General features: G+C 31.4%; 3 protein-coding genes across 3 annotated transcripts; 2 read left to right on the top strand and 1 right to left on the bottom strand.

The window, feature by feature from the left end:
* Positions 1,164-2,841, top strand: LOC104706976 (transcription factor MYB86-like). Its single transcript, XM_010423218.1, has 3 exons — positions 1,164-1,464; positions 1,564-1,693; positions 1,793-2,841. Exons 1-3 carry the CDS (start codon positions 1,332-1,334, stop codon positions 2,595-2,597), a joined length of 1,068 nt encoding a protein of 355 aa, XP_010421520.1. The 5' UTR covers positions 1,164-1,331; the 3' UTR covers positions 2,598-2,841.
* Positions 2,857-3,681, top strand: LOC104709437 (transcription factor MYB86-like). Its single transcript, XM_019229089.1, has one exon. It carries the CDS (start codon positions 2,987-2,989, stop codon positions 3,425-3,427), a length of 441 nt encoding a protein of 146 aa, XP_019084634.1. The 5' UTR covers positions 2,857-2,986; the 3' UTR covers positions 3,428-3,681.
* LOC104706975 (pectin acetylesterase 10) lies at positions 8,430-11,458 on the bottom strand. Its single transcript, XM_010423217.2, has 12 exons — positions 10,866-11,458; positions 10,533-10,615; positions 10,297-10,426; positions 10,147-10,220; positions 9,950-10,036; positions 9,731-9,855; positions 9,572-9,632; positions 9,428-9,481; positions 9,252-9,329; positions 9,058-9,163; positions 8,827-8,972; positions 8,430-8,725 (listed from the first exon to the last, which is right to left on the bottom strand). The coding sequence occupies exons 1-12, from the start codon at positions 11,062-11,064 to the stop codon at positions 8,618-8,620; spliced, it is 1,251 nt and encodes a 416-aa protein (XP_010421519.1). The 5' UTR covers positions 11,065-11,458; the 3' UTR covers positions 8,430-8,617.

Genomic DNA, 13,024 nt, shown 5'->3' with positions numbered 1-13,024 from the left:
TTTTCTTTTTACAAACAAAAAAAGTATTAAAATTCCGTAGACAATTTTAGAGGGGACAATAATTTTAGACTCGTACAATGCTTTCATGGAAATGAGTTTGTTGTTGACCGATGGCCTTTCCCTTTATTTTTTCTTTCTGGATTTTTTATTATTTTTTAGTGTGTTCGAAAAAGCGTTCTATACGTCCGTCTCCGTCCCGTCTAGGTGCTAGATGCTATAGCACAACCTAAACAACCGATTTGACCGTTTAAAATTGTATTATCATCATTTTAGTGTATTTTTAAAATTTTAATTGCACAAATTTAAAATTTATTATTTCTATAAATATAATTATAAATGTTTAATATCTTATTTTAAATGAATCGAAATCATGTTTTTATCTATTGTTTTGTTTTTGATTTAATTTTTTTATTATTCTTATACATATTTTGTATAATTATATATATAATATCATATATATATTAATTTATAGTGTAAACATCTAAACCACCTAAAACCGCCTAGATTCTGATTAGGCGTTGTAGACGCTAGGGATTGGATCACTGCCTAGTGAATGATTAGACTTTCTTGAACATTGCTTTTTAGGAAACTCCCAATTTTTTTTGGGTCATAATTTTCTTATGTTTGAAACCCATTTTTACTATTAATAATACTTATTGTACGTGGATGTATAAAAACTTAAATCATCATCTCCAAAACGTAGGAAACAATTCGAAGTAGAATATATATTGTCACTGAATTACGTTTCCTCTTTTTGTCTTCTATTTTTAATTATCATGTTTCTTTCTTTTTATTTATATATATAACTATCATGTTTTATACTATTTTCTTTAATATTGTAAGAAATTCAGACTACAATAATGTTCTTCTTCTTTTCTAATTGTAAATAAATTTCTAAAAAGTTGATTGTCTTTCTTCTTTTAAGATATGTCACGTTTTTTATCTATCTTTCGGAAGAAAAAAAAGGTAAAAATAGTGAATGATCAGTGTTAATCTCTAAAGTATTAGCCACCATTTCTTTCTATTATGTAAAGAAATCAAATAGCTTTTTTTTTTCTTTGCTAGGTTTTTTTTGTTCATCTCTTGATTTTTCAATATAGGGTGTGGTCCCATAAAAGGTATCAATTAATTCACCCAACGATTATATAACAAAAGTGTTTACACCAGAAAATCGCCAATCACATTTTCTCTCATTTTATGATAATTTCTCCATCTTCTTTCTTTCTTTCTTTCTCTTCAACCTTAATTATAGAAACCTTCACAGATCACAAAACTCTCTCTGCAACAATCTATAGCTTCTTTGTTTCTTCACTACTCTCTTTATAGAAAAAATGGGAAGACATTCTTGTTGTTTTAAACAGAAGCTAAGAAAAGGCCTTTGGTCTCCTGAAGAAGACGAGAAACTTCTCAATTACATCACTAGACATGGTCATGGCTGTTGGAGTTCTGTCCCTAAACTCGCAGGTTTGCTCTCCATGTGCTCTTATACTATAAAAATAATTGAAAAAGAATATATGTACTTTTCAAGTTATGTATTGATCATGGATATATATGATCGTATAGGTTTGCAAAGATGTGGGAAGAGTTGTAGACTTAGGTGGATAAATTATTTGAGACCAGATTTAAAGAGAGGAGCTTTCTCACAAGACGAAGAAAGCTTGATCATTGAGCTCCATGCTGCATTAGGCAACAGGTTAGTTAATTTGCTACTAGTGACATATTATATAGTTCTTGAATATATAATGTAGTTGTTGATTTTTTTTTATCTTTGGTCCATCTTTTGAATATGTAGATGGTCTCAAATTGCAACTCGGTTACCGGGAAGAACAGACAATGAGATCAAAAACTTCTGGAACTCATGTCTTAAGAAGAAGCTGAGAAGAAAAGGTATTGATCCAACAACACATAAACCCCTAGTAACAAGCGAGCTTCAAACTCTTAACGTCATAGACCACAAGTTGACGTCATCAGAAGTAGCAAAGTCAACGGGTTCCATAAACAACCCACATGATCAGTCGATGGTCGTCTCATCCCAATCAGGTCCATGGTGGTTCCCGGCTACTACAACCACAACTAATCAAAACGCTGCGTTTTGTTTCAGTTCAAGTAATACTACTCCAACAGTTTCAGACCAGATCGTATCTTTAATCTCTTCGATGTCCACGTCATCATCTCCGACACCAATGACTTCAAACTTCAATCCTGCTCCAAACAACTGGGAACAACAACTCAACTACTGCAACACAGTTCCATCTCAGAGCAACAGTATCTACAGTGCCTTCTTTGGTAATCATTACACAGAAGCTAGCCAAGTCATGAACACTAACAATAATAATAATCCAGTGGTGGATCATCATCATCAAGACATGAAGTCATGGGCATCAGAGATTTTTCATTACACAGAACAAAACCAAAGCTCGGAAACTGGTTTAGAAGCAGAAGTGAAGCCAGACATAGCCAAGTACTACTGGAGATCAGCATCATCATCGTCGTCACCAAACCAAGAAGCTGCAACATTGCTGCATGATGCTGACGTTGAGGTGTACGGTAAGAATCTACAAAAACTTAATATCATGGTGTTTGATCAGAGCCTTTAGATTAACATGTGTGTATTAGAGAGCTTCATTTTTCTATTCACATACACCGACCTGAGTTTATTGATTGATCCATACATATATATAATATGTTCTGCTGGTATGTAAGTATATATATGGTTTTGGTTTGTGTATATTTTTTTTCTTCTCGTGTAAGTTTTTTTCTTGTTGCTAAGATGTAATTCTTTCTTACGATCTCCATGCTTATGACTTTGACCTCAATATAGTTTCATATTATTATTAATTATTTTTACANGGTCGTCTCATCCCAATCAGGTCCATGGTGGTTCCCGGCTACTACAACCACAACTAATCAAAACGCTGCGTTTTGTTTCAGTTCAAGTAATACTACTCCAACAGTTTCAGACCAGATCGTATCTTTAATCTCTTCGATGTCCACGTCATCATCTCCGACACCAATGACTTCAAACTTCAATCCTGCTCCAAACAACTGGGAACAACAACTCAACTACTGCAACACAGTTCCATCTCAGAGCAACAGTATCTACAGTGCCTTCTTTGGTAATCATTACACAGAAGCTAGCCAAGTCATGAACACTAACAATAATAATAATCCAGTGGTGGATCATCATCATCAAGACATGAAGTCATGGGCATCAGAGATTTTTCATTACACAGAACAAAACCAAAGCTCGGAAACTGGTTTAGAAGCAGAAGTGAAGCCAGACATAGCCAAGTACTACTGGAGATCAGCATCATCATCGTCGTCACCAAACCAAGAAGCTGCAACATTGCTGCATGATGCTGACGTTGAGGTGTACGGTAAGAATCTACAAAAACTTAATATCATGGTGTTTGATCAGAGCCTTTAGATTAACATGTGTGTATTAGAGAGCTTCATTTTTCTATTCACATACACCGACCTGAGTTTATTGATTGATCCATACATATATATAATATGTTCTGCTGGTATGTAAGTATATATATGGTTTTGGTTTGTGTATATTTTTTTTCTTCTCGTGTAAGTTTTTTTCTTGTTGCTAAGATGTAATTCTTTCTTACGATCTCCATGCTTATGACTTTGACCTCAATATAGTTTCATATTATTATTAATTATTTTTACATCTATATCTTTTACTTTTTAGAAAAAGTTTATCAGATCATAAAAAATTTTAAAAATATAAAGTAAACATGTCTCGGTCGTGGTGGATGGTCTTTGTTTTTTTTGTTTTAAGGAGAGGTTAATAGATCCTAAGTTGGAGTATAGACTTGTTCGGAAAAGTGATTCCGGACAAAGAGATCCATGCGTGAACATTGAACCGAAAGACCCATATTTTTTTGTATTAAAACATATGTAGTGGGTCTCATATGTTATAATATTCATTGATTCTATTTGTTTTATCTTTTCTTTTATCACAAGTATAGTATACCGATCGTGTTACTATATAAAACAAATATGAATAGTATAAAATGTAGAAATTGATAAAAACAATTTTTTTTTCAGTGATAAAAACAAATTATTCTCTAATTAGAGTATGTATTCTAACAGAAATTCACCAAGAAATCTAAGAGTTGTCTGTCTTCCAAAATTGAAGTTAACAAATAGTCTAGTATATGTTTTTCCACAAAATTCTCTAAACTCAACCGGCTGAGCTACCGACACCAAATCATGGGTGAAAATGTTGCAAATTTTGAGTTTATGTATCATATGTTTTTAAGTCATAATTTTAATTGTAGATCTTTTTAAATACAGTTTTTTCCAACTCAATTATTTAGTTATTGGCAAAACATATAAAATAAGTTAAAGTTTCTTTATAATTAATCTCAATTTATTACTTTATAAAATAATATCCAAATTATAAACAAAGTACTACTTTATAAATAAATAGAGTACATTATTTTGGGATATCATCTATCAACTAAATAGATGAATATATACATCCTCTTTTCTTTTGGGTGCACAAATAGATGAATATACAAAAGGGACCATTCATGTTAGAATCGAAGTCCATCGCTGTCTCTTTTCATACTCATTGTTTTACTTATCAGACATCGATCTCCCACAGTTTTGAAAATGACAGGTGAAAAATGGAAATAATAATATTCAAAACAAGGAGTGAGCATGTTAAAAGACCAACATATATAGATTTGTGCGTTCCCCCAACTTAGTGTTACCCATGTAAGTTGTATGATGTTTGTAAGGCCTTAATTTCCCTAGGGGAGAGTTGTTTGATCATAGCTTAATATAATGGGTTTTGGGGGAAAAAAAATATATAGATTTGTGCGTTCGAATTTTTGTGCAGGAAAGAAGACTGAATTTTGTGACCACAAAATAATAATTATAACTGATCTTGAAGTTGTTTTTTTGGTTTAATGTAGTTTTCATTCCTAAGTTTATCAAATGTTAATGATATGTTACAAGTATGATCAACCTGCTTACAGTATATAGAGGAGTCTGATTAATATACATGCAAAAAAAAAAACTGAATTTCTTTTTAGGTAACCGATGTGAAGGTATATATTTATCTTGACCATCATGTAAGCAAATATTTAAGTGTGTGACAATATTATAAAACATTGAAAGTAAGAGAGAGAGCAAATCTAAAACAAAGAAAGAACACTATCTCCGACAACTAGTAATGAAATACTAGACTTGATTATTGCTTTCTTACAGAGTAAGTAGTTAAATTCTTGTTAAGTTTTTATTGTTTCACTTTTATTGATGCATGTTAATTCGAGAGATATTTTACGTCACGTTAAACTGTATAAAATTGATTAAAGAGTTGTAAAAAATATCACAAGACTTAGTGATTATAGCTAGTGTTCAATGGTTGCTAAAACAAAAGAAACAAGTCATGCGTGTATGTAATTACAAAATTACATTAATTAACATAAGTAACTACTACATTTCCAAAGATTAATCTTGAATTACGATTTATGAACATCGGTTGCCAAAACAAGAAATAAGTCATGCGTGTAGAAGAAGGGACCCTTGATCTTGTAAGATGGTGAACTACGAAATTCGAAGGTGGTGTAGTCTTCTGACAATATCCCAATATAATTCACACGAGGGCAGCTTTTGAGTTGTTTTTTTTTTTCCTTTGAGGTGGACCAAAAATAAAGTTCTATGCTTACAGAAGAAAGGGCCCTTGTTGCTGACATCTATAGTGTTGATATAACTTGGAAAAGCCATGCAAGATATAAGAAGAGCAAGCAAATTTTTATTTGTTTTATAAATAAATAACTCAAAATGTTTGGAATTTAAGAATTTATTTTTAACAAGGACAAACATCTATGATCTCATTTAGGAACGGATCTTAATAGTCTGGTTTAAAAGAGCAATGTGTATGCGTTGGTGGTACGAGATTTAGCCTATATAAGATCCGATTGTGGATTGTGGTCATGACTCATGACATGAACGTATTAGGATATGCGTGAGTTAAGACTAATGAAAATGATGTGAACTATGTAGTTTTTTTTTTCGCTAGCCAAAACCATATTACGGGATCAGTTACAAAAAGTGATAGATGCATTGAATTAGTGATTTTGGTTCTTTTTCTAAATCTTCTTCGAATTTTTTTGTTCTATTTTCTTCATCATTCGTTAGTACTATGTAAATCACTATTTCAAGTGACACTGTCAATGTCATATGTAAAAACGTTAATTTTTCCGAATATTTTAGCATTTCACAAACAAAACAAAACAATTACGAGATGAGAAAGTAACTTATTGTGTCGGCTATCATTAGATAGACAGACAACTTATATGGCATCTCTTGATCTCTTTATGATAAGGGAATACCTATATTTTCGGTCCGACTCTACCTATTCTTTAAATTTATGATGCTATCTTTTAATTATAATCAATTCATTGATGCTCTTTTTCTAAATCAATTAAAGTTTGAAAATGATTAGAATGGATGGTGGAAAAACAATGTAATCCCCTGTATAGAACCATCTCAATGCTTTTAAGTGACCAAAATGACATATGTGAACATGTGTCAAACATTTTAACATTCATTCTCCTACGAACGAATCCTATATATATTTCAAGGGAGATATATATAATTTTAAAAAATAAGAGCAGAGAATATATCGCAGTTACTATCATGAAAAATGGATAATCACATCTAACAGATAACTTAATTTATGATCAACCGCATATATGCTTTTACAGTAGAAGTATTAAAATTGATAAATAAAAAAAGGATTATATTCAAATTTGTTTATGTACACAATTGTGTAAATTAAAAAATTATTTTCATCTATAATATATATCTGTTCTTTTGTCAACTTATAGTATTTTATATACTTTGTACATACACTATGAATAGAGACAAACCGATATTACAAAGGATTCTCTAGAAATTTCAAAAGCAAATGTTTATGAGTTGATCATTTATATTTTGAAGACTTATATAAAAAAAAGGTATTTTTTATCCTTACACCTCATAATTTGCATGTGAGCCAAAATAATTGAGGCCCTACATTAATCATAACATTCATTTGTATATCACAATCACAGAATATATCAATATATAGCTCCATTGTAATTATTCGATCATTATTGTTTTAATATTTCTCAACTTGTCTATAGATTTAAAAAGCATGTACATATAAAATAACTAAATAAGTATAAATAGAGTTCATTTTTATGAGATTTTTCAATAGAATCGTTGTCGTTTAATATAGAGATAGCGATAACGTAAACAAGAAAAACGAGCTTAGTGATAAAAGACAACGATGATGGCGGTGTGAAGACAATATTATAAAGTTGCATTATCAACCAGTCATGGGGACTTAATATTCAAAATTCAAGACATGAGTTTTTATTAATATTTCTTAAAAGTTTTTAAATAATAGTTTCTTTTGGAAAAACAATGACCCCAGCAGTCGTTAAATGTTTTTTTAATGAAACTTGATAACATCTAATTTTCTAGAAAATGTTTTGGTTAAACATACAGTAAAACAAACAAATTTATCGACAAATTGGAACTTGTTGAAAAATTTCTTAGAAAGTCTCTGCATTCTCTTAAGCATTATATAGAAAATGTATATGTAATTATATCGCCAAACGAAAAAAATGCGTTATGTGTTTATAATTTACGAAAAATGTTTTGTTTTTTTATTTTTATCATCTGAATTTATTATTAATTGTAAATTATAAGATCTACATATTATTTTATCATAGGTAATTAATTCCTTTCTATTCTATCAGTTTCTACAAACACCTCTTGTTCTATATTCTTGATAGATATCTCCTGCTCCGGCCTCCATGGTGGACACCTTCAGTTATGTAAAATCACGGTAAACGGTGATAATTATATATAACTATCGATTGTCTGTAAATTTTACCTTCTAAAACAATCGAACAATATGTATCCTTTGCCTGGTTATCAACATACTTTAAAATATATTATGTTGGTCCAATATTTACAAAAACCCTAGGGTATAATTTTGTGGATACCCTTTAAACAAAACCCATATCTATAAAATCATTTTAATGATTATGGGTCTTGGGCTTTCCAAGCCTTGCCCACCGACGTGAGCTGGACATAATAGTTGCGTTAGTACCTTTAAACAAAATGTAAGTGAAATTAAAACTGATGGTCAAAAAACTTTATAATATAATCTAAGAAACAAGAACTAAAACCTTTTGATTAGTAAACTTTGGTACCACAAACTTGCCTTCGAACGTTCAAGCCAATGTCAGTGTGGTCACAAAATAAATCTCCAATGTGTTTTTTTTTTCTTCCATATTCACTTTTATATTGATACTAAAATAGTCAGACTAGCTTTTAAAAACCGTGTCGGACTGGTCAGATTGACATGTATTATTGTAACTTTGTAAGTATGAAACTAGTTGCAAAGAAACTATTGAAAGGCCTTAGCTTCATATTTCAATCTCTTTAGGAAAACATTTTTTTTTTCCAATGAAGAATTGGTACGTACGAAAAAGATACAATACAACAAGATGACCGATAAATGAAAGAAATGGAACTTTTCTTTTCTTTTTGCTTCTACTTTGTATATAAAGGAAAAAAGAAAGAATGAGAAGATCATTCATCTGAAGACCAGATTGTGGCAGCTCCTATCACATGGGTACGGACAATCTATTAACTTCACTTCAGCTCTATCAAAATACCAATCTCCAACCGCTATCGCCACAGCCTATATCGATCGCAGTTCCAAAAAAAACGTTGAAAGAATTGATTTATTTCAAAACGCTAATTGTTGTTTAAAGGCAAATAAAGATGAAGATGCATGCATACCTTTTTGTGGATAACAGGAGAATTATCGGCGAACCAAGTGTCTTGCCTTTCGGTTTGGCAATGAGAAAAGCAAGAATTGATAAACAAACCGTTCTTTTTCATTTTCGAGAATCCGGTTATAGCTCTCAACATCTGATTTCTAAACCCTGTTGTTAAAAAATGACATTATAAGATAAGAGTTGGATCATTTTTAAAATGAAGATTTTAATTAAGTTAAAGATGCTTTTCGACCTTGCAGGAACCGGATTTGCGCTGGAGTGCATCTGCCATGGTTTAATCTGCATTCATGCCAGTAACCACTAGGATCTGCACTTGGTGGAGCTATACTGCTTTGAATCTGTTAAAGCAGACGAAAAATGATTACTTCTAATGATCTCAATTACCACAAAACAAAACATGCATGGAGTTAGCAGAAGAAAACTTACCTGCCAAATATCATAAGCTGCATTGACAATAAAAAGAGGAGTTTTCATCTGACTGATCAAGTTTTGAGGGAAGAAACACTGTCCCCAAAGCAAAAGATAAAAGAGTTTACCGGTCAGCTTTTGCACTAATATTTTACAAGATGCATAAATGTGGTTACAGAGGTTGAATAGCTTACAGAGGTTGGATTGAGATGGTTTGTGCACAAATGTGGCAAATTGTTCTTCACTCCCTGATTCATTACCATAACAAAAGAAAGTGTTAAAGTAAAATCTTTTTGATTAGAAAATGATATCAAGATTGGTAAATAATAAAATCACACCTGCAACTGCACAACACCATTGTATAGGTTTCTTATCGTGTGACCACCGGAAACATCAGGCCTATAACCACAGAAAAAGAGCGATTCAGTCAACATATACTAAGTTGATTAATTTTAAGAAGAAACAGAAGTAAAGAAGATTCATATGAACTAACTTACGTGTCCAAGAACAAGCCAGCATCACTTAAGCATTTGACTTTGGTATATCTTGAAAACAAATTTCTGAATTCGTCACAGCGTAAAATCACTGCTAGACCACCTGCAGAGCATCCAGATAAAAGTGCCTGAAACAGTAAAATAGTAAACAAAATTAGAAAAACTATTTCATCAAATGTAAAGAGAAAGATATAAGCAAAGAGAAAGGACAAAGTAAAACACCTGCTTGGCATTACGCATTCCCTTGGACTTTAAATCGTCCATTGCAGCTCTCCATATCTTCTCTCCTCTAAACTGAAGCCGTGCAGCCTGAAAATTTTACATACTAAAGAAAATGAAAAGAATTCACAACATGAAAAATCAAGAAAATGAAGTGTATGGTCTCTAAAGAAACAAGATTCATAGGTATCAATGAGAACCTTGTTCTGACTATCTCCGCTAAAGGAACCACCATCGCAGTAACGAAGCTTGACTCTATTCCAGTTGAAAAAATCTGCAAATATAAGAGAATGAGCCTTTTGCTTCTTCAAAAATTTTCACTAATAAAAGCCTAAAAGACAAAAAAAGACCTGGATTTTCTTGAGCTTTATTGCTAAGTATTCCTGTAAACTGTATCTGTTTCTCCATATAGTTAGAAGAACCACGACGAGACTTCTTTCGGTATACACAGTTCCTTATATTGTCACACCATCCTCCTCCCTTTCCACATTTCCAGTTCCAGTTTTTAGTAACAAAAATACTTAAAATATATATATATATATATATGGAACCCAAAAAAAAAAAAAAAAGACAAACTTTGGCTAACCTCTAATTGAATGAGCCAGCTATTGGCTCCGGATCCATGTCCACGATGTAAGTGATATCCAGGCAATGTACCATCCAAACAAACTGTAATTAAGACAGACAGATCTTAGATTCAAAAACACTGTTCTGTTTTAACATATTTTTCCATTGAATCATTGATGTTATATAGCCACATTAGTACATTACATAATGTACCTCACAATCCAAAATCAAAAAGTAGCTTACTATAAAATGCAACTATCCAAGACACATGAGTAATATTAATATAAGATAAACAAACAAAAAAACCCATTTGTTTGTGGTAAAAAGCAGCTAGATAAGAGAGAGAAAGTACCAGCTCCTTTGGAACCAGCTCCTCTGATAAGTGTGAGACCAACCATTAATGGGTTGAAATTGGAACTAAATTTGGAGAAACCAAACTCTAATTCCTCAATGCGATCTAACTCAGTGACATTGAACTCAAAATACCCATTTGCCTCATTCCCAAGAACCAGTCCTGCAACTACAAAACCTAACAAGAATAGCTTCCACATTGCTCTCTTTAACTCTTTCTTAGAGCTGGCAGTGAAGAAAGAATGGTTAAAAGTAGAAAAATCAGAAAAAAAATATATAAAACAAATGCAGAAACTCGCAATGTGTTAGTGAAAGGATCGATCTTTGTGCTCAGCTTTTAATAACAAGAATAAGAAAGAAGAAGAAGGAGACAGAGCAGAGAAGTGCAGTGAAGAAAGACTGTTTTAAAAAAGATGTTTCATGGCTGGATTCACGTTTGGAATCTCATTACCTCGATCTTCTTAATACTATTAACCTTAATTAAACTATACTAACTATTTATTTTTATTGTAGTAATTATAGTTAATTTATTTTTCTTTAAGACAAAGGGGGAAGAGACCATCTTTTAGTTTACTAGACGTTTGGTTCATACTTGAAACACACATTAACTTACAAAAGAGGTAAGCAATACAAAATTATGATATCAATCTTTTTCATTATTTATATGTTTTTTCATGGTATTTTCTAAATTACGCATTGGAAAGTATTATTTATTCAATTAATAATTTTTTCATGGTATTTTCTAAATTTTCTTTTTCTTCTTTAAAATTCCGCGCAATTCCCACACCAACCAATCTATCTAATGATGTTGAAGAAGCACAATGAAATCATGAGCGATAATTACGGAAGTGGTAATCATGTAATTGCCAACTTACCCATTTGGATTTAAAACATTCTTTTAAGATTAATTAAACTCATACCATCATTGTTTTTGATTGAGTCTGAAGTAACCAAGGATGTCAAAATTAATATACACACAAACATTACATTTTTCCAAAGAGTGAACAAAATTAATTCAAAATATGTCCAAGTGTGTAATTATATCAACAGAAATATGGATTAACATACATATTTCTATCACCCCCTCCTCCAAAATATTTAAGTCCAAAAACTATTTTGACTAACCAAACAAAAATGTCTAATTATATTTTGATTGTGTGTTTGAAAGTAATGGCTGGGAGAGAAGTGGTGGGGCTGTTTGTAAATCCGATGCACATGTTACGCTCCTACAATACAAATAAACCCAGACGGCACGGTGCTATCATCCACTCAACTCAACTGTGTTCTTGTTTAGTTTTGTAAAAAGGTCCTTTTGTTTCGATTTTATTTGTGTATGAGCCTCAGTCACGGGATTTGTTAAACTTTCCACCTCCACTCAATCAATGTTTTGTATTTTAAAATTTTACAACACATAACTTTCAATTATTTTTTCAATACTTATATAACTAAACACATCTCCAATTTGTATATATATATATATATATATATATATATTCAGTTATTCACATAGTTCATTCTCAAAAACCAAAAAAAAAAAGATATATAGGTTACCTACTTAGATATCTATCACTCCCTCATTAAATACGATAATTATACCTAAATATAATTATTTCAAAAACTATGATGTCATGGTTTTTTACTTGTTTATCTATTCTTTTTTTTTAAATTACTAGTTTTTTTCCTTCTTCAATTGAATACCTATTTTGTCATAATCTTTAATTACATATTATGCTATCTGCAACAAAAACCTCGCAAAAAAAAACTATTATTATTTGCAGAGTTAAAACATGGCATTTCCATTTTTTTTTAAATCGCATTATATTGCTATCCAAAATGATAAGTTATGATATAAAATTCTCTTTTTTGTATAGTAATACAAAAGCCTTGCAATTTTTGTTTACGAGTAATAGTACAAATTTTGTGGTATTAATTAGGATGTTACATAAAAGTAAAAGTTTGGGGAATTAATTGTGAACTTGGGAAAACATGAAGGGGTTATGAAAGGACTAGGACCGTTAGTCCCTTTGTATGTTTCCGTGGGACGTAATTAATATTGTACGGTTCTCCATAAAATCCTGTCGGTGTGTGAGTTTTTATAGCGTAATCGTATTTAAAATGATCACGTACCACCACCGTCTTCTTTTTTTTTTTTTTTTTTTT

Source organism: Camelina sativa, chromosome 8 (assembly GCF_000633955.1).
Source record: "Camelina sativa cultivar DH55 chromosome 8, Cs, whole genome shotgun sequence".
Taxonomy (NCBI): domain Eukaryota; kingdom Viridiplantae; phylum Streptophyta; class Magnoliopsida; order Brassicales; family Brassicaceae; genus Camelina; species Camelina sativa.
The sequence above is the reverse complement of the archived record's forward strand: the minus strand, read 5'-3'. Positions and strand labels throughout refer to the sequence as shown.